At 44.2% G+C, this 21,784-nt stretch overlaps 1 protein-coding gene and 1 long non-coding RNA gene across 3 annotated transcripts in view; one reads left to right on the top strand and one right to left on the bottom strand.

Annotated features, from left to right (window-relative positions):
• Positions 1 to 21,784, top strand: part of TCHP (trichoplein keratin filament binding) — a 212,009-nt gene that overhangs the window by 14,239 nt on the left and 175,986 nt on the right. For both annotated transcript variants that reach the window (XM_069214726.1, XM_069214725.1), the window contains exon 2: positions 3,346 to 3,536. In XM_069214726.1, the coding sequence (XP_069070827.1) occupies positions 3,346 to 3,536 (191 nt within the window). The remainder of the gene's footprint in view (positions 1 to 3,345; positions 3,537 to 21,784) is intronic.
• LOC138266215 (uncharacterized) overlaps positions 1 to 21,784 on the bottom strand; it is a 170,291-nt gene that overhangs the window by 61,157 nt on the left and 87,350 nt on the right. The window lies entirely within an intron of this gene.

Raw genomic sequence — 21,784 nt, 5'->3', positions numbered from 1 at the left:
TTAGCCAGCATCTTCACGTCTATGTTTATCATAGACAAGGGACAACATAACCCCCAGGTCCACAAGATTTCACTTTGGTTTTGGGAGCATCACTATAATCACCTCACACATAGATTGCTGAATTTCCACACTGTCGCTGGCCTCTTCAAAAAACCTTCTTTTTAAAATGTTAAGTCACCCCTTTGTAGTCCACTAGGCAGGGAACGTGGTATATAAAATTAGGACATTTAGAAATTTAATATTAATGTCCTTACAGTGACTAGCACCCAAAAGCTATTTTTCACTATGGCAGCCTAGCTATCCTATGTAGAAAACCAGAGTACAGATCAAACATCCTAATGCTGTATCTCGGGAATTACTATTCAATGGTTAAATTCTATTCAAAATCCAGTTCAATGGTTAAATTGGATATTAATAGATATTAAGAAAAGGTAACGTTTAAAAAGTTAAATGTTTCCTGTCTGAAGTTCCTGTAGGCTGAATTCCCACCTGTTCTCCTACTTCTGCCAGCCAGTAATTAGCATTTGAAGAGGTGTGGAAAAGTTGGAAGTGCTTCTCAGGAACAAGCAGTAGGCTGACCTGAATGGGCAGAGATGACTCCTGTGAAACTGACTGAATATGCAGGGTAGGGCTAGGAGCATCCTTTCTGATATCACAGTGTCAAATCCTGCTTGACAGTTCTGCTGAGTTTTTATTTATAACAATGTGGGTAAATTTGAAAGAAGTGCTAGCATGCCAATGCAGGTCTTGTGTATACATTGTTAGGTTGCTAGACAAACCCTGCTTTGTTCAATTAGACTTCTGTCTCTGGGTTTATTGAGGTTACAGTGATTGCCCCAAGCTTAACTTTAGTTTTGGATATGGGAGGACACTACGATTACCATAGTACACTCTGAGCACACACACTCCTAGCCCCTAGAGCACACATGTATTATGGCCAAAGAATCTCACCATCTTGAAAAGCCCAATGTGGATAGGGTTGGCCCTGGGAATCGGTTAGGACGTGGCCAGGAGTAATTTCCAGTCACTAGTTTGTGCCAGGAATAAATGTGGCACCCTCTTCAGAACACTGTTGGACCTGAGGAAGATTAGGAGAGACCTGAACTTGCTGTCTGCAACCTGAGAAGAGCCTTGAAGGACAGGGGCTGCTCTCTTGTGTACTCAGGACAAAGAAGTGGACTCCAAGGGTCACAGTGCTGACCTCCTCTTAAAGCTACAGTGATAGAACAAGCTACAAGAGGCAGTTTTCCTGCAATTGCCCAGCTGAATTTTGCCAGTAGCAAATGTAGCTGGACTAGACCCTACTGTTCAGCCTTTGTCTGATACCCTGTGGTTTTCTACGTGTCTCCTCAAAGGTTTTTGGGAGCTTTAGAACTGTAAACTGTAGTGGATTGGGAAGTAAACGACTCAAGTCAGAAGGTAAATCTTTTGACCAGGGCAAACCTGGTTGGTGTATCCAATCCAAGCTCCCTTGCAGGCAACCTTATATTGTAGCTAGGTCCAAGTCTTAAACCATTGATTATTGTAAGAAAGTGGATTATTAGTTTTGGTGGATGTTAGACTACCATAAGTGAAGATGTCACTATTCTTGTTAAGTCCAGTAAGGGTTTCAGGGGTTTTAAACTTGAGCCCACCCCTGGTGCTTATGGCATAGAGCAGATAGTATTAACTTAAGAAAATGTGTAAAGCATTTAGAAGTACCAAAACTATTAAAAAATTGAAAATACAACACAATTAAAATCCCACTTCAGTTAAAAAAAATTAGAACAATTTAACGAACAAAATGAAATAGAAATCCTATTAGGGGACACAGAGTCAATGAAAATAGCAGCAAAAAGCACCAACTGAGGTCCCTTGGTTGCGCTTGACTGGGACCTAGGCCCGATTTAAGATCAACCAAGATGGAGTGCAGTTTATATACAGAAACCAGATTTGTCCTGGTCTGAAGTTATACCTTCTGACTTAGTCTCGTAAATGGAAATCAAAAATCCTCAGGGTGTCAAGGCTGTGGCCAAAAAGGGCTCCAAGAAGCCGAATTGCCATTGAATGAGGTCCATGTGAAGCCTTCAACTTTTTTGCATGAAACTCTGAGCAGATGAAACTCAAAATTTGCTCCTAAAGAAGGTTCCTTACTGACCACATACTTTAGGCAAAATTATCCAGCACAGATTCCTGTGTTTGGTTTTAATGCCTGATTCAGAACTCTGTGGACAGGTAACTCTGTCACAACAGTGACAGATATCTAGTTGGTTGAAATTTAAATTCCATTATTTCCTATGGGATTTAGATTTCAGCTGTCATCGTTGTGATGGACTAACCTGTCCGCTGAGTTTTAAATCTGGCCCTTAGTCACTTATTTGGAGCTCAGATTTCTCCAGCCAAACACATGCACACTGCCAATGCAGCTTGAATGTGCTGGTGGGGAGGAAAAGGTCAAGCTGACATGGCACCCCTCTCAGGATGTCATGGCCACAAACCACTGCCTGTGGCATAGGTAAGTCACCCCTCTAGCGGGCCTTACAGCCCTAAGGCAGGGTACACTATAAAACAGGTGAGGGCATAGCTGCATGAGCAATATGCTCCTACAGTGTCCAAGTCTGCCTGTGTCATAGGTAAGTAACCCCTCTAGCAGACCTTACAGCCCTAAGGCTAAGGAAAAAAAAACAGGCCAAATTACCATGTGATCCCTTCTTTGCTGAACAGTTAAATCTTGTATATACCAAGATTAATTTCCTCCCATTTTGACTCTCATTGTTTTCAAAAGCTTCCCCTAGTTCAGTAGTTTTAGCCAGGGGTCCACTGACCATTGGAGGTCCTTCACCCTTACTCAGGAGGTCAGTGACTGTTAAGAGAATTAAATACTAGCAGATTATTAAAGTATATATCCATAAGAAGGCAGCTTTGAAAAAATTTATAACGCTCTGTAAATGTGTGGAAATTTGAAATTGGAGCCTAAAAATTAGCTTGCTTCGGCAGCAGCATAAGTACAGCAAACTGAAAGAAGTATAGAAGTTTAGCAATTAACACACTGGTATGCTCTGACAAAAAGAGAGCATGCGTCAGGAGCAAAAAATTGCAAAGTGATGTACTAGAGTGTAGCATATCACTTTGTCTGTTAAAAATACAACCAATTTTGAAAAGTTCCAAACTTCTCTTTCAAAAGTTCGTTTTTTGTTGTACGATGTTTTTGAATACATTTTCCCGTAATTGGAGTATTTCTTTGACTATAAAAGTAAAAACCCTCAATTACATCAGGAAATGTTTGTTTCATATGCTACTGCTTGTTTTCATTGTTACTTATCACATTGCCCTACCCTTGCACTGAACAAAAAATTGTTTGCACAGATGGCATTACCTACACTTCCCACATATTGGCATAGCCGAAATAAAGCTCTTGAACAGCAGATTGTTCGTCAGAGAGAACACGAAGCTCGCTTCCGACTGCAGTGGGAGCAGGCCAGTCGCTATTTTAAGCAGTCAGATGTCTACAGCGACAAACAAGCGCAATGGAGCTCACGGCAGTCGTACCAACAGAGGTAATGTATTTCAATTTGACAAGCAGTCTTTTGTGAAAGTTTAACTTTGTTATTTCCTATTCTGTTCTCACTATCTCACCATGAATACAGAGTTTTTTTATTTTATTTACGTATTTCCGGTAGCTGCAACCATTGACCTTCATGGGCATGGACCCCGTTTCATGTCACTTGAGATGGTCACACAATAGTTTCCGCTCAGAGTTCATATGGTGTAATGATATTCTTGCCAGCTAATTGGCTAATTGTAGATTGATGAAAGGGGTGGCTCCAACATTAAAAAAGTAAATTCTGATTGTGCTGTTTTGTGAGTATTAATAGTGAGTAATTTCATTATGGAGGATCCATCCTGGACATGGGGCAAGGAAGCACATCCCTAAGTCCTCCAGCTCGATCTGCCCTAAAGATAATGAATGTCCATTCCTTCATGGGATACGCTTAATTCCATGGTATCTTTGGCCTCCTATTCCGCATAACCACTTGCATCTCTGCAAAGGACCCATTCAAATAACATAGCTTTACAGTTCTCAGGTGTCCAAAGATTATTCAAAGCTACATTCTTATATCACGAATGATTCTATAACCTTGTTATGGTGAACAGTGTCTGAGCACGTACAGTACTTTATATTTGCTGCTTTCCACCCTAGGTGGGTTAACAATAGATGCCTGAAAGCTGAGATTTGGATGCCCACCTAGTTCAGAGACTGGTCTTCGATTACTCTTAGATTTAAATCCATTATTTTCACTGAGAAGAAAAATGTTCTGCAGCTGAGGCAGGGAAATAGCAATAAATAAAATGTAGTACACAAGGAGTTCAAGACCAGGGCTTGGGGTCCTTTCTCTAGGATAGCATGCTGAGGGTGACTCTAATATGGGGTAACATGTTATTCTAGAGTTCAGAGGCTTTACTACAAAGAGGCTATCTCTACTTCTTGCAAAACAGGATTTGGGATGTTGAGAAGAATGTGGTTAGCTAAGCAGCATGGTCTCTTTGGTGCATAGGACATGATCTAGTTACTGAGGAATAGAGGGCAAGTTCCAGCAAGTCACTTGTATGTGAAGCATAGGACTTTGATGTTTTATTCTCACCCAGATGGAGTATGAGTGGAACCTGGCTGGGCCCTGTGGTATTCTCAGTATGCTAATGTAGTGGCAGCAATTTCACATTTATTAATTGTCTAACTGGTTGGTTAGAGACCAGCATTCAGGTTGTGGTGCTGATGAAGAGTGTATTGACTTTGGAGTAAAAGTGTTAGTGAAAGGCATATTGGTACTGAACTATTTTGATTGTTTGAGTTAAGGCTAATGTCAAGGAAAATATCCTGGTTCTTGGAAAAAGGGGGAAATTGTGTGGTTGGTGGAAGAGTGTAGCACTTGCGAGGAGCTGTGGAGGAAGTCTTGTGTTGTTACTGGGACCTCTTTCAGGCTTTACCTACTGATTCACAGTTTGATGGTATTGTCTTCATGGTTATTAACTTTGAGGAAGAGTTGAGTGTCATAACCACCTAAGTGAAATGAGAGGCCTTGGTCTCTGAGAGAGACAATGAGTTATGCATCAAGGTATTAAAGACAATGGATGATGTGAAAGAACCGTTGTCTAACCCAGGCTTCTCCAACTAGTAGCTTGCGAGCTACTGGTAGCTCCCCACCTACCTAAAAGTAACTCTCCTGTGTCTCCTTTTGATTGGTTGAATCAATATATGTATATCAAAAAATAGAAACAAATATGCATTTAGGATTAAGTGTGTGCATTTTTATAACTCAAAAGTTGATGTTTGGAGAAAAATTATTGCATTTTCAAAATATATTTAAAGGTGATAATTGAGTGATAGGTCATGGAGCATAGGGGAGACATTATTATTATTGATATTATTATAATTACTAATACTACTACTACTGTGGCGCCAGTGCCAGCTGTTACATATTACCAATGGAGAGTCATTCCACTTTGACAAAGCATTTTTTTTTTACATTACTGCTTACAACCGTGCCTGATGAACTGAGGTGATGACTGATAGTAAGTATGGTATACAGTGGCCAATAATGTAAATTAGTCTATTACGGTCACTACTAAAAACACTAATAATAGTAGCTTGTAATGATTTTCATTAAACATAAGTAGCTCTTATTTCTGAAAAGTTTGGAGACTCCTGGCCTAACCCAAAGGTGACTTTTGGGTTTGTGGAGAAGTGGCACCAATTTCTGAAGCTGATTGCTTAAGACAGGTGAGACCTAGGAGTGGGCGATAAATTACACTCCAGCGGCAGAGTTCGCAGTATTTTGGCCACTCTGCGTTAAGCATGTGGTGCGGTTTTCCTGCCAAACTCTGCACTCCGCCTCGAGGTGGTTGAGAGTTTTTCTCTCGAGCACAGCCCACCAATGGTAAGTTGGCAAGTGCTAGTGAGAATTGGTGTCCCCTAGTGCGATTTTCAGGCACTAGGAGGGCATCCGGCGATTGTGGCCATTCTCGTTGGGAAAGCTGCCACTCGAGTAGAAACCTACTCGAGCGGCAGCAAAACCAACTGAAGCAGCAGAGTCCTTCGGCACTGCGTGTGGTGCTGTTCACTCTGATTTCTTATTGTGGAGCAAGCTCCCAAGCCAAAGTTACCGTGGCAGCGCAACATACTAATTTCTGCCCACTCGAGGAACTCCGCAGAATCTCAGGGAGTTTTTATGTAACTCCACCAAATTGTGCAGAGTGAAACTCTGCGACGTCCACCCGCCTCTAAGTGAGAACCAGGTCAGAATGAGTCGCTCAGCATTGCTAGGAAAGAGACGTTTCTTTGTGAGTATGCTCTGGGGGACCATATCCAAAATGGACTTATTGCAGGAGTTAATGAAGCAAATGATGTTGGTAAAGGTCACAGACTAGATAGAGATGCTGTCATTCTAGAGAGGAAGGAATGGTGCTGTCGTCTGTGGCATGGGTTAATCCTTGGGTGACTATGTGCTATTAGGGTATTTTCACTCTTTTCCTTTATGTGTGTGATTAGGAACTCTCTTTTTTCCATTTGCTCCCCATCCAGTGCTCACAATCCTCCCAGTAACGCGTCTTGGGACTCCTCCCCACCATGTCCATGGCAGTATACCCATGCTGTTTCTCGGCATACCATCTGGGAGATTTACTTAACTCAGACTTGTGTAAGTGTTGTATTGTGATGTCTCCCTCCCCCTCTTTCGACTTGCAATTTTATGTTCTTATTTTAACTTACAGCGTCATCTTTATTTTCTCTATTAATTCATCCACTTCCTCTCCACGTCTAAAGTTAAATATCTCATTTCTCCACTTAATTCTTAGAGTAGCTGGGAAATTCATTTGAACTGTTGCTCCTAAACTCTTTAACTAGTCCATTCTTTTCCCCAGTTCTCATTGTCTTTGTGCAGTCATCCTACCAATGTCAGACCTTATTACGTAGAAAAGGTTTTCGTGCAACAGTTGTCTTGTTTTTACATTTACATTAGCATTACTTAAGATTGTCTTGATGAGATTTTAGGTCAGATAATTGACCAATATTTTCCATGGCTTTAGCATTTTAGATCAGTTTTGAAAAGGTCTTGATGTACCCTTTTAAATTTCACTCTCCACATTGTTGTCAGTATTATTCTTCAGCACTCCCTCCTGCAGGAGCTTTATCACAAACCCTTTCGGATCCTTTCTCTCAGCTCCCTCTGGTACATTTAAAAGTCTCAAATTATTTCAATGTGAATACATCTCTAGGCTCTCTGTTTCTTCTATCATAGTTTTGCTTATTAGCTTCAAGGACCTAACTCAACCATTGAATTTCAGCATCAGCCTTTTGTTCACGTCTATATTCAGGTAGACCCCTTACTGCTGGTCCCTGGTCACCCGGGTAAATGTGAATGACTACGAACTCCCCTCCTTATGTTAGAAGCATTACTTGCATGTTGAACCTCTGGGGGACGCCCCCAAAACCACAAGCAACCGTTTAGTCTCTAGAGAGCTAATAGAGTATCTCTTTCTCCGCAGAGGTATATAACTTGCTTAGGCACACCTCCCTCTTCCTGCACTACTGAACTAGGGTTAATGGCAAGGTTTTGGGTGGTATTGGTGTTAAAACCCTTGGCAACTGTGGACCCTTACTGGTTTACAGTACCCCCAGTGCCTTGGTAATTACTTGTGCTGCTGGAGCAATTTGTGAAACCTCACGGTGTATCTGGGAAACATCAGCAATCTCTTGTGGTGGATTTTACTTCTGTACCCCATCCTGTAATTGATATCTCTTGGCCTCCTCTCGGGGGCATGCTCCTGGGTGGACCACCGAAGTTCGCTGCTTCCTCAGGCATTCCCTAGGGCTTAGTTGACAGGTGTTGACTCTTCTGGCTCTCCCCCGTAATGTGATTATCGGGCCACTGTTCTTCCTTGTCTTAGGGGAGAGTGCTTACGGTTCCAGTGCAAGCCCGGGGAGTGAACAGTATAAGCAAAGACTGCACCTGAATGCAAGTTTTCTAGAGTGTTGAAAGTAAATTATATTATTACGTCATATCACCCTTGCTAAGATGGTTAGACACTATATTCAGTATGGCGGTGGATAGAACATACAATCCATAAACATGAACGGTGCAATTATAGGGACAAATTAAAAAATGAATTAACTTACAATGAACTTATCAATTTATCATTGGTAATGTACTTTAATTACAACAAAATTATTCTCATGATTTTTCTGGACATGAGGACCCAAAGTAACACACATACGACAAACATCTAATGTACTGAAAGGCTTACATAAATACTTATTTATAAGCACATATATACAAAAATGTACAGACATAGGCGGTCATTCTGACCGCAGCGGCCGGCGGTCGCCGCCCGCCATGCGGTTACCGCCGAATGACCGCCCCGCGGTCACAAGACCGCGGCGGCCATTCCAACTTTCCCGCTGGGCCGGAGGGCGACCGCCAAAAGGCCGCCCGCCAGCCCAGCGGGAAAGCCCCTGCAACGAGGAAGCCGGCTCCGAATGGAGCCGGCGGGGTTGCAGGGGTGCGACGGGTGCAGTGGCACCCGTTGCCATTTTCACTGTCTGTCATGCAGACAGTGAAAATCTGTATGGGGCCCTGTTGTGAAAACCGCCAGAAACAGGCTGGCAGGAAGGGGGTCGGAATGGAGCGCCGCCATGGAGGATTCCCTGGGCCAGGGGAGCCGGTTCCCCTTTTCTGACCGCGGCGCCCAGGAAGCACCGCCAGCCTGTTGGCGGTGCTTCCGCTGCCCTCCGCCCTGGCGGTCACAGACCGCCAGGGTTGGAATGAGGGCCATAGTTTTCATCAGTCTCCAAAACTGATTGGAAATACGTGGTCGTCAACATATATTAAGACTTTCATCCACATAACAGAGATGGTTGCAAAGGCTATCACATCTTATACATCTGCTTTCCTTGGGCTTTGATTCAAGAGAAGATGTGAGCTTAAATTGTAGTCTATATGCTAACTATTTTTGCATCCTCCTTGACAAAAAAAGGTCGACGTGTTTCGGCCCCTTTACCTACAGGCCTCTTCAGGACTAATGGAGCGATAAAGACCTATGGACAATATACAAAAACAAATTCAACTTCTCTGAAAATATTTAAAAGTTATTTAAGGAGTACCTTCACCGTGAAAGATCATCACCCCCCCCCCCAATGTGAAATAAAATTATTTTCCAACACTGTATATTCACTTTATTTGTGTGATCCGGGGGTCACCATACCTATTGTGTTTATACATGCCTGAGAATAGACGATAATGGACCCGTTTATGCCGGGGTCACCCGTAAATGGTAATCTTGCCAATACTATGGAAAACTGTAAAAAAATAAATAAAAAAAACTCTAGGTGAGGTTGCAAATGCCCAACTGGCCCCTATACTGTGTGGAACATTTTAGCCATCTTACAATATCCATCTGAGACAATCCATACTCGCAGCCCCACTGTATCTAGAACTGGATGGAAATAAAAAAGCAATGTAGGGGAATGTGAAAACACTATTTGTAAATAACATTAGAAGTGGAAGATAGAAAGCACAGGCACAACTTGTATTATAGTTCACTTACAAATGACTTGTGGAAGGTCAGCATAGAGCCTGGCGCATCAGTCAATCTACTGCGTTCCAGATGAAGTGAAAACGCGAAAACACAACCGCCATCTTTAAGTAGGGTCGACGCTCTATGGGGGCCATCTTAACTACTGGTACCGGATCCTGTAAGTGCCCCGTATATTGTAGCTGCGGCGGGAACAGCCCGTCCACCTGGAAATTAATCAGTCCATTTGTGCTTCCATAGATATTTAGGAACCAAAGGTAAAAATGGGTAAGCGCACATCTTGATACCAGTGGACGACAAAACGGCAGCCATCTTGGAACAGCGAAGAAACCTTGTTCTATTTAACACAAAGGCCGTCTTATATGGTGGTACTATAAAAAATCTATCACACTCTGTTTAAACAAAAAAATTATGAAATAAAAAATGATAACGGCGGAGATGGAGAAAAGCAGGCAAAAATGTCTTGCAGAAATGACCTCACTTTAAATAAAGGCGCCAAAAAATATTTTATATATGTGGTGGAATCCTAGTAGGTGCTATGCACAACAGGAGCCTACTTCCAGATGTAGGGTTGACTACCAGGGAACAGACGGAGACAATCGGCTGCCCTCAAAAGATAAAGTGAATTAAAGGCAACCTAGTGTAAACTGTTTTGATATCATCATATCACTACAATCGTCGGAAAGCAGTACTAGAGGAAACCACACTGTAGTGCAACAAAGACTTGTGCCAACTAGGGAAACTGAATATATTCGGTGGACTTGAGTATGAAAGTCCTCTGGAATTTCTTATTGTTCATTTTATAAAACAAACAAAAACTACAAGGCAAAATTCTCTAAATTATTCAAAATTAGGCGATGTATGTATTGTAAATCACTAAGTGTAAATTATGTAAAATACCTATAGGAAATCTCTGGATATCTAACCCTTTTTATACATCTTCACTTCACATCTTATGTCTTTATAGATACAAAGGGCGTGGACGGGTAACATTACACAAATCCACACTGAATATTAATGTACACAAATATCCAAGTGAAATAAACCTCCATTTCTGTCACAAACAACAATTAAATTAGAGACCATAGTTAATCTTGGTCATTAAGACCACACCTTGCTGTACCACATTTTTCAATCAATCTTGCCTCTGTCATGCTCAATCCTCGGTGGAGTCCCAAGCCATCCTTTTCTGGGAATATCACTTGTAAGACTGTCCACCAGATTTCATCCGGTTTATGTTTTAATTCTTCATAATGTCCCACCAGAGGGGCACCTTGGATGCCACACTTGATTCTAGACCTGTGTTGAAGAATTCTCGTCTTGACAGTCTGCGATGTTTGTCCTATATACACTAATTCACACGGGCACTTAATGCAGTGTATCAAATATTTAGTGTTACAATTAGAAAATTAGACCAGACCGCACAAATCAACCTCTGTTTCATGCGACCAGGTTCTAACCTGCTGCCACGTTCCCCTGACTATCAAGTATCTAGGAATGGCACTTTCTTGTTTTGAACTGTGTCTGATAGATACTTCTAGCAGCAAATTCCTTCTCTTAGAATATCCCCAGTCGTCCGATTGAATCCAGAACATTTTTGAGGAGTACTCCTGCGCACAGGTAGGTGATGTCGTTCAGCTCTGCAATGGAAGTGACGTGTCTGGTACCTATATAGACATCACCCCGCGTGCTGATGTCCGTTCTTTTCTTTCTACACCGACTAGGGCTGATCCGGTCTGATCTGCCCCTCAGTAACTTTTTGACTGCCTTTTTTTTCAATGTTTTGTTCAACTTCTATGAGAGAGTTTTTCTCCTGGTGTGCGGATATGGACTGGTTTCATAGCATATGGTCCTGTCACAGGAAGATGTTAATGACACACCCCTACTTGGTGTGTTTGTGATGCTTGGAGGAGGACCCTGACTCCAAAACCTGTGAGTACTGCCATGCCATGCATCCCAAGGCCTGAGGGAGCGCTCCCTCAAGCTCTTTACCACCAGGTGTCAGTTGACTCCACAACACTCAAGGTCCTGATTGAGCGGAACGCCCGGGGACCGCTCGCAGAGCCCTTCCCGGCAGTCATCAGTGCATTCAAAATCCTTGGGAAAAGTCTGGAAATCCCCATGAACATAATAAGTCAAAGAAGTCTTTAACTTTGACCATCCTACTAAGTTTTCTGACGAGGCGTGGAAGCATCAGCACTCCAGGCCCCGTAAGTCTGCAGAACCTGAAACTGGGTCCCCATGCTTCCCTGATTTTTCCCAGAGCCGCCCAGCCCCTCTGGAGCGCCTTTGGGATCCACGAGTGGCTCCTACTAGACCCATGCCCGCAGATTCGCCCTTGCCACCAGTCAGGCCCCATGGATCCCTTGCTGGATCCAGAGCACAGCTGCCGGCAAGACTGAGACCTTCCTTGGTACCAGTTTCAGTGGTGATGCCCCTAGGCAGCGCTGCTTATAGCATTATTCCAACTCCGACACGGAGCCGGATGGGTGTCATCCGAGGCTGATTCCAGTGCCAACCGGGTCCATGTTCCTGGTGCAGAGCCATTGCCTTATTTGTTTGATAGGCCTGGAGAGGGAGAAGTTTGTGGTCCCTTATCGTTAGCAGCTCCCTGAAGAGGAAGAGGAGCAGGACAACTAGTATGAGGAACTGGCATACAGCTCACCTGATACTGGGCTGGAGAAGACAGCCTCTTTTGTAATTGTGGTGCGTGGGGCAGCTGAGGTCCTGAACCCTATGCTACCCTCATTGGCAGTCAAGACAAAAGTCTTGACAGAGGTGCTTTAGCTGGGAGTTTTTTTTTATTCTGAACTTCTAATCCCCTTCAATGAAGCCCTTACAGATGTCCTTCTCGGGCCTGGCCCAAGCCCTGCACAGGGCCTCCTGTGCATAGGGTGATTATCTGCCACCATTGCCCCCTCTTGGGAACCCCAGTTTCCTTACCTAGCACTCTGCCCTGGAGAGCTTGCTGGTCCAAGTCTCCACATTCAGAATTACTCCTGGTGCATTTCGTACCACTCCACTGATTAGGAATCCAAGAGGCTGGATAACTTTGGCAAGATAATATTTTCTTACTCCAGCCTAGATCTGCAGTCAGTGAAAACTGCATGCCTATTGGGTTGTTATTCCCATATGATGTGGGACTCTGTTGCATAAGTGCAGCATATAATCTTGGAGGAGGGCCCTAGCAATACTTACCCAGGCTATCACTGTGGGGACGGGATGCAGCAACGTTTATGGGCTCAACACAACTGTCTTGCTGGGCAGAGCAATTTCATTGTCTTTGCCTTGCTGCCGTGTTATGCCTGGTTGAGAACCACTAGCTTTTTTAGAAGATGTCCAGGCTTCCCTCATGGACATGCCCTTTGATGGCTCTCGCCTCTTTGGAGAGAAGGTGGATTCAGTGCTGGAGCACTTTAAGGACAGCAGAGCTACGGCCTGGTCCTTGGGCTTCTCTACGGCCCCTCGACAGCCTCAATCCTCCTTCTACCCCTTTCGTGGCCTCAGAAGTGTTCTTCAGCCGCATGGATACCATTCGGCCAACACAGCCAATAGTTTTCCCTGCCCCTATGGGTACCATAGACAATGTGAGACGGGCAGTCAGCTTTCTGGTCAGCCACTTCTTCCAAGCCACTTTAGTTTGCCCTCATACCATCATGGGACCCAGTGGGAGGCAGGATATGCCAACCTGTGCCCCACTGGTGATAAGTGACATCAGACTGCTGGGTCCTACAGATCATCCAAAGGGGCTACTCTCTCCCCTTTGTGACTAGCTGCCACCCATAATTTTGTTCCATCAAAAAGTGCACGCTCTCTTGGCCAAGGGTGCCATAGAGAGGATGCCTGCATCAAAAGTAGGTCATGGTTGTTATTCTCACTACTTTCTGGTGCCAATAAAGGATGGAGGACTCAGTCCTATCCTAGACCTGCTCCTTCTAACTTGTTCTTGAAAAAAGAGGAGTTCAAGATGCTCACGCTTGCCCATGTTCTGTCTGCCCTGGACCCAGGAGACTGGATGGTAGCATTGGACTTTCAGGACGCATATTTCCACATCCCCATTCCACCTGCCCACAGACATTTCTTGCTTTTCACGGTGTGCCAAGAGCACTTTCAGTTTGCTCTACTCCCTTTCGACCTTATCAGTGCCCCTCGGGTGTTCACAAGAGTGATGGCATGGGATGCAGCTCATCTGAGGTGGTTGGGGGTGCCAATCTTCCCCTACTTCGACTATTAGTTGTTGAAGGTGGGCTTGCCCTAGGCAGTTGTTTCCCACCTTCAAATGACGGTGAACCTCCTGCACTTGCTGGGGTTCACTATCAACATGCCCAAGTCTCACCGGACACTCTCTCAAATACTCCCTTTCATTAGATCCATTCTGGACACAGTGCAGTTTTGGGCCTATCCTCCCGAGCCGTGAGTCCAATATATTCATACTAGGATTCTGATGTTTCAGTCTCTATTCTGGATTTCAGTGAGATTACTCTGAGATTGTTGGGACTCATGGCCTCCTGCATCCTGCTTGTTACTCATGCCAGTTGGCATATACGGCTTCTGCAATGGGAACTGATGGCCCAGTGGGTGCAGAATTAGGAGAATCAATCTGACATGGTCCAGATCTTGGTGGGAACTGCAAAAGATCTGCAGTGGTGGCTAATAAACCGCAATTGTGTCAGTGGCAGTCCCTCTCCCTTCTCCAACTGGAGCTGACTGTAGAGACAGATGCGCACTCCTGGGATAGGGTAGCCATCTGGGAAAGGTGGCGATCAGAGGACTCTGGTCTCCGGCTGAGTCTGAGCTCCACATGAACCTGTTGGAGCTTCGGGTGATTCACTTGGCATTGAAAGACTTTCTTCTTTTGATCAGGGGAAGACTGATGCAGGTGTTCACAGACAACAGTACTGCCATGTGGTACTGCAAGAAACAGGGCAGGGTCATGGACCCTCTGTCAAGACTTCTGGAAGTGGCTGGAACTTCAGTGCATTTCTCTGGTGGTTCACCACCTGGGAGGCTCTCTGAACCACAGAGCAGACAGACTCAGCTGAAGATGCCTAGCAGATCACAAATGGTGTTTCCATCCGAAGGTGGTGCAATGTCTATTTCAGCAGTGGGAAGAGCATTGGTTGGATCTTTTCACCACTGCCAAGAACCAGAAATGTCAGCAGTTTTCCATGCTGGAGTTTTCATGGCAGCTCGCGCTTGGTGATGCTTTTCATCTCGAGTGGAGCTTCAGCCACCTCTATGCCTTTCTGTGAATACCACTCCTGCCCAGAGTTCTCAAGAAGAACAGGAACAACCCGATCCAAGTAATATTTCTGGCTCTGCATTGGGCATGGAGAGTTTGGTAACCCAATCTGTTGAGCATGACCATTGGTCCTCCAGTCAGGCTTCCTCTTCGAGGGGATCTTCTGTTGCAGCAACAGGGCAGGGTCCTGCACCCGAAACTACACATGACCATTGACAGCTTTTGACCTTCCTCCTGAAGTCTATAATGTTCTTCTGGTAGCCAGGTTTACCTCCTCCAAGTCGGTATACACCTGCCATTGGGATAAGTTTGTGTCATGGTGTGCTTCCCACAACGTTGACCTCTGCACCTTTATCCAAGGTTTTCATTTTCTTTGTGTGTAGCCCAGCAGGGCACTGCTCTGGGCACAGTTTAAGGTTATCGCTCTACCATCTCTGCAATTTTATGTTTGCCAGACCATTCTTCTCTCTTTTTAAGGCACCTGGGTAGGTTCCTTAAAGGCCTGCAGCATATGTTTATTATGCCTCAGGGGAACCGTAACCTGGTCCTCACCTTTCTCGTGTGTGCACCATTTGAGCTTCTGCACCCTTGCTCTCTTAAGCTATTGACCATCAAAACTGTCTGTTTTAGCGCCCATAGCATCAGCAAGGAGGGTCAGCGACTTGTAGTCACTCTGCACACCCTCCTTATACCACCTTCTACTCACGCAAGCTGGTTCTCCTGACACATGCTCCTTGCTTCCGAAGTTTGTGACTCCCTTCTATGTAGCCTAGAACATCTCCCTTCTTTACTCTGCTTCATCCCTCCAAAGAAGAGGGGAGACTCCACTGTATGAACCCAAAAAGAGCATTGTTGTTCTACCTTGACCGCACAAAAGAATTCCGGGTGGACAATCAATTCTTTGTAGGCTACTTGAAAAAGAAAAGGCTTTGTAACAACTGACCATCTCAAGATGGAACATTCTATGCATCAAGATGTGCTATGCATTTGCCAAGAAGAAACCCCCTGGAGACTTGCAGACTCACTCCACCAGAGCCAAAGCTACGACCACTGCATTGGTGCATGGCATCCATGTCCTGGACATTGGTTAGACAGCAGCGTGGGCTTCACTGCACACATTCACCAAGCACTACTGCCTGAACTGTCGGGTCCGTCGTGACAGGCATGTAGCCTGTTTGGTCCTGTAAGACTTGCTATTTTAATTGGTTTTGCTGTCCCACTTCCAGAGAGGTATTGCTTGGGTATCATTATAGGTAAGGACTTTGTGGGTAAAAGTCTCTATCAAATTAACAAGTTACTTACCGTTTGATAACATCTTATCTGGTAGCTGCAGATTCCTTGCCAACCCTCCCAGCACTGTGAACTGATTATGGTGTAAGGGACACCCTTTCAGGGCCTTAGCTTGTCACACCAGTGGTCACGTCTGATCGTGGCTCGGCACTCCTGGTGTGGGAGCTTGCGAAAGTAAGTGACATCAGCATGCTGGGGTAGTGCCTATATAGATACCGCAAACCTTACTTCCGGCACAGATGATGCGGAGCCGAATGACGCCACCTACTGGGGTGCAGGGGTACAGCACAAAAATCTTCCAGATCCAGTCTGACGCCTTGGGATATTTTAAGGTAAGGAGGCTGACTAGATAGTATCTACCAGATAAGGCGTGACCAAATGTAAGTCATTTGTTAGGTGGAGCCAAGGCAGCACACATGCTGTAGTCTCCTCTGTGGGCTCATCGTTTTTCATTTGTTCCTTCCTGTGGACTTCTAAATTCCTTGCTTTTAATTGGTGAACCGTTGCCATTTGACATGCCTTTTCATGTGGTGTTCCATCCCACGGACACTGCCCCTGTTACATGTGCCCCTATTCTTTTGTTTACTTATTTTGTTTTTTGTGCACTCTTTTGTGATTTCTTTAGGCCGGCCCATTCTCCTCAGCTTCGGCGCAAGATTTTACAGAACAGAATCTTTTAGCTAGATGACCAAGAACAACCACCTCACACGGAAGACACAGGTCGTAAACGGACCTTTTCTAAACCAACTAAACTACATACATCTTAGGGGGATTGGGATGCTTTCGTCTGTCCATGTGCTACTCAGCAGGCCTTTAATGTTTTTGGCCACGCACGCCCACTGCTTGGTCCCCTTCGGTCACAAATGTCCATGGGGCACCAACTGATTAAATAGCGTTACATAAATTTTGATGGATACATTCGCCTTTTCATTTACATGAGTGATCTAATTTTATACTCTGCCAAAAATGCAGGGTGCCTCCCCCTGACCCCTCCAATTACTGCACGTCCTTGCGTTTGCGTCGGTTTACAGTTATGCTGTATTTCAGATTACAGATTACAGCAGGGTGATCTAACTGGTACGTCGGAAGTTGTGTACGAGCAGCAGAATCTGACCTGTGTCAGCCAAGAACCTCCCTCTGGTACCAGATGCCCCCAGACCTATAAATGAAGTCCTCATTAAGACATTCCTGCTCCTTTTGAGCTTTGGCCTTGCGCCTGGTTGCCCTTCATCTGTGTAACCTTCGGTTTATGAGTCATAAAAGCTGCGAAATACATCACTTGGAAAACAGTGAGCAATGTCGTGAGCAGGTTCCATGGTAGACCCAACTCTTGATGCATGAGGTGTACTGCCACCCCCCTTTCCTGATAGTGTAGAAAAGATGTTTGATAAATACATGTTCCCTCCAAAAGGAATTTACTGTAAACTTTCCAAACGTCCTCTTTCGGTTTAAAAAAACTACAATTATTCTAGAAGCGCTCATATTATGTCAACTTTGGCCCCATGAAATTTAATGTGCAAAATACATTTTTGCAGTTTTTCTTCAAAGCAGTGAAGCAAACTACGTTTGCACTGTTTTAGCTGTGTTTATATGATAGCAGACGGGAAATGTAATTTTTCTTCACTTATTAAACATGAAAAATAATCCTAAACTTGATGAAAGCACTTGTATGGCAGCTTCCAGCGGCCTTGCTTGTTTTGTTAACGCTATAAAAGTATCCTGATTTCTTATCACAACGGTGGCAAAATGAGTACAAGGTCAGGTTGCTTGATTGTTTCACATAGCATAGTTGAAAATCCGTTGACATAGGTAGGTGCTTCATATATTTAAAAAAAAATATTTTCTCCATTTATTTAGACAGGAGTACGATTCTGGGCAACTGCCCCTCTAATAAATCTGTTTGCGCCATTCCTCGTTATGCAAAGACAAGCATGGCGATCACGGTTTTGTTTAGTGTTTTTCATCAGTGAAAAGTCAAATATAATGTTTCGGTGGTGAAATTGATAGGGGTGTCACTATGACAGTTTTTTTTTTTAGGCCTTCAAACAATTTCAGGCCTATAAATAAAGAAATCCCACTACAGGTCAAAAGGTTGGCCTGCAACACATAGAGCTTTCCGAGCTGCAGATACTCTCTGCCCTGTCCTTGCTGTGCTCAAGGCGGCCTGATGGCACAGTCCGTTTATGTTGATCTGCCTTCACGAAAATATATCTGTAGTCACTTGGTAGGAAAGCCATCCTTTCCTTTTGTTCCTGTGTTGTGCCGATCTCTAGTTATGGTGTAGTAAGCATGATGGCTTCTGGTTCGGGATTTACAGTCACCTTTTTGACTTTCAGCAATGTTATTACTATTGAGTGCCCATCCCGTGTCTGTTGGTCTGCTTCATAGGTCCACTTTAAAGAAGAGCGGCAAGCATTAAATTCATATTCCCCAAATATTATAATGGCACCTTACACGTAGGCTTCTGGCGCCAAGGGAGGCCTTGAAGTGAGAAGTTCTTTCCCTGCTGGGGCAGCTGCCATCGAGCATGTGTATCTGCAAGGTAGTCGCACTCCATCAATGGAACGCATCTGTCTCAACACACAAGTTGTCTGAATGTAGTCAGTAGTGATGGTTTGCCAGAATGTTTACTTTTTAAATATTTCTAATTTTGTTCATTTGAGCTCCTGCTGCCTTGTGTTCTTCTTTTCCTCCTCATACTAGTAAGTGTCTACTCCAGCGGTGGAGACATCAAAAGGCAAAAGGGGTCTTCTTTTGCATGTACAGGTGTAACTTGTAATGGTACAAAATGAAACTGTAACTTTTTCATCATCCCCTCTCTGTATATACCAATCGGAATAAAATACCAATCTGAGTGAGTAGAGCTGCCTTTTTTTTTTGGTCTGTTAAGGATACCCAATAATCCCCGTTTGTGTGGTAATAACTGTAGGTTGGCTCTTCTGTTATGGCCCTCTTGCTGGCCATCTAAGGTTAGTTACTCTTTGTAGTAAATGTAGGCTCCATTCATCTGTCATGGATGCCTTGCTTTCAAGCTGATGGGTGAGTGCCCGCCATGATAACCTCACGGGTGATAATGTGCTTTACAAATACAAAATAATCTTGCAAGCACTCTGGGCTCAGTTTTCTCCTTCAGTCTGGAGTTGTGCAACTCCAGAATCTGAAGCTCGGTTCTTCAGGCATCTCTATTAATGGCATGTGGTTTTATTAGTTTCTTACCGACTGCTGTTATCACCCGATGAGCCATTTTTATAAACTGCATTAAAGGCAGTGCTCACACGAATAACCAGTAACAGTCACAGTTCACCACCCTACTGCTTCAACATCTTGGTATAAAAGTGATGCCATGTTGCCTGAGGGTTTCAGCGTGCACCCATCCTGTGGGCCAGTGATGCCTGTGGGAAGTGTTAAGAATTAATAAGTCTTCCTGAAATATGTGTGAATCCGGAAATAATGGCACAGTAAATATCAAGTTATTTTATTACACAACTCAGTGATACTCATTTTACCAGCCCGCAAGAATGAACGACTCGTGGGGTACTTTGAGTACTATATTACACAATTTGTGAACATTTGATTGTATTTAATCCAGCCTTCCTCTAAGCAGAGCCTTAGTTTGGTTGTTGATCTCCGATCTTGAGTATTTGAGACAGACTAATCATGTGCTCACCGCATACACAAAACACACTCTGTAAATAGTGTACCATGAGCTCAGTGCAGCCAGACACAGACTGTAAACAATGCTGCAAAAACAGTCTCAAAGAGAAGATAACTATATTATGTTGCTTTATCTTTTCAATAAAGATTTTTGAATCTTTCTCTAAAAAGTGTGACTCTGTTTAATCTAGGTGGGTTAATGTCTCTGGTTAGCTCTGCTCATGTCTCCCTCGCACTCCCACCAACCCTGTCATCACCCCCACACACTCACTGCCCCTCATCTCTCCCTCACACTCTCATTGCCCCTCTCATCTCGCACTCACACTGCCCCCTCTCATCCCACCCTCACACCCCCTGTCTCCTCTCTGTACTGCTTGCTCACACATGCTGCCTTCCTCTACTTCCTCTCGCTGTGCACTTGTCCACCTCTAACCCGCCAACCCGCTCTCTGGGTGCCACTCCCACTAGTCTCGGTGCTGCTCTCACTTATACTTGGAAACTGGAAGATGTGCACAACCTGTCTCTTTCTTTGCTCTCTGTCGGCGCACACACACCTGTCTCAATTTGGTACCCATTCTCAGTGCCCTGCTTTCAGCCGGTGGGTGGTCATTGCCTCTCTGAACACCTGCTGTACTTTAAGGTTAATAAGGTTTAATTGGAAAGAGCAACCAGTACCTCTCTCTCTCGCTCTCTCATACTATCTCTCACCCTCTCACACATGCTTCCCGCAACTCATGTGGTTGACTTCAGCTTTTTGAGCACAATTTGTTTCCCATCCATTTTCAAGGTGTCCGTCTCTCCATCCCATGCTGTCCTCTTCTTGGGGTGTCTTCTTCATACACAGGTGCTCTCTCTTTGTGCGCCTGTCGCCTGCTCTCCCCTTCTTTCTCTCTTTCTAAAACACTCTTTTGGCTCCTCTGTCTGGAGTTCATTCTACACTTTGTGCACAAACTACCTATCAGTCTTCCTATCTATCTATTCTGTGCAGCTCTCCCCCCTGCCTATCCCACATGCCGCATAATTCCCCTATACAATTGCACAACTAACAATTTCATTCCAACCCACATAATTCCACTCCACACCACATACATCCTCTCCACTCAAAACTAAAACACATGTCAAAACTAAAACACATGGGTAAAATACATTGTCATTTACAGTGCCAATAGCTGTAACTCTCGCGAATGCGAGACCTATTGGAATTGCCAATGCTTGTTCTTTTGTACTGGGATGAAGCAGGGATTCTGTGTTACAGAAAGACAAGCCTTTTGTGGAAATGCCCTAGTGAAAAGTGAGGCTTGCAAGGAGCTTGATTCATTTGACTTTTTGGAAGAACTAAAGTTTGCGTCCAAAGTCAGCTTGTTACTGAGATTTTGGAAGAGGTGTTTTTTTTAAATAAATACTTTGGCATCTGGGCTTCATTCTTTTTAGATAAGAATTCAGTTAAGCATAGGCTCACTCTAGGTGTCCCCATTCCCGCACCAGTCATTCTTCCTGCCATAAATATAGATCTTGGTCAAAACCTGCTGAGTATTCCATTCGATATATGGTCTCTCCAACCGTAAGATAACCACATTGTTAAAGAAAGATGTGGTTCTCTTTAAATATTACACACTAACATTACCCTTTCATGTGGAATTGGAAACATCACATGAGCAATTAGTAGTCCCCTTTCGGTGGAGGCCACAGGGCAGGCAGGTGCTACTGGGCCAAAGCTGTTGATGCTGGGTTATTGCCCTCTGCTGTCCTGTTTTTTTTTCTTGTTATGCTCTGTAAACTGGGCCAAGTACAGCCTTTCAGTACTTGACTCTCAAGGGATGGTGTGCAGTAGGAAACTTCTCAGGGAGGTTTGTGTGAGATACTCCGACTCACCACCCAACACCACCCCCAGCAATGCTTATAAGTTAAATGGCTAGCCTATTGCTTCTCTTAAAAGAACTTAAGTACTTCATTACACAGAAAGCAAAATACAACACACAACAATAATTTTGCAATATGCAATTTGTGGGTGAAAACCTTATGCACCTCAGT

Source organism: Pleurodeles waltl, chromosome 11 (genome assembly GCF_031143425.1).
Source record: "Pleurodeles waltl isolate 20211129_DDA chromosome 11, aPleWal1.hap1.20221129, whole genome shotgun sequence".
NCBI classification, from domain to species: Eukaryota; Metazoa; Chordata; class Amphibia; order Caudata; family Salamandridae; genus Pleurodeles; species Pleurodeles waltl.
This window is presented reverse-complemented; position numbering and strand designations above follow the sequence as displayed.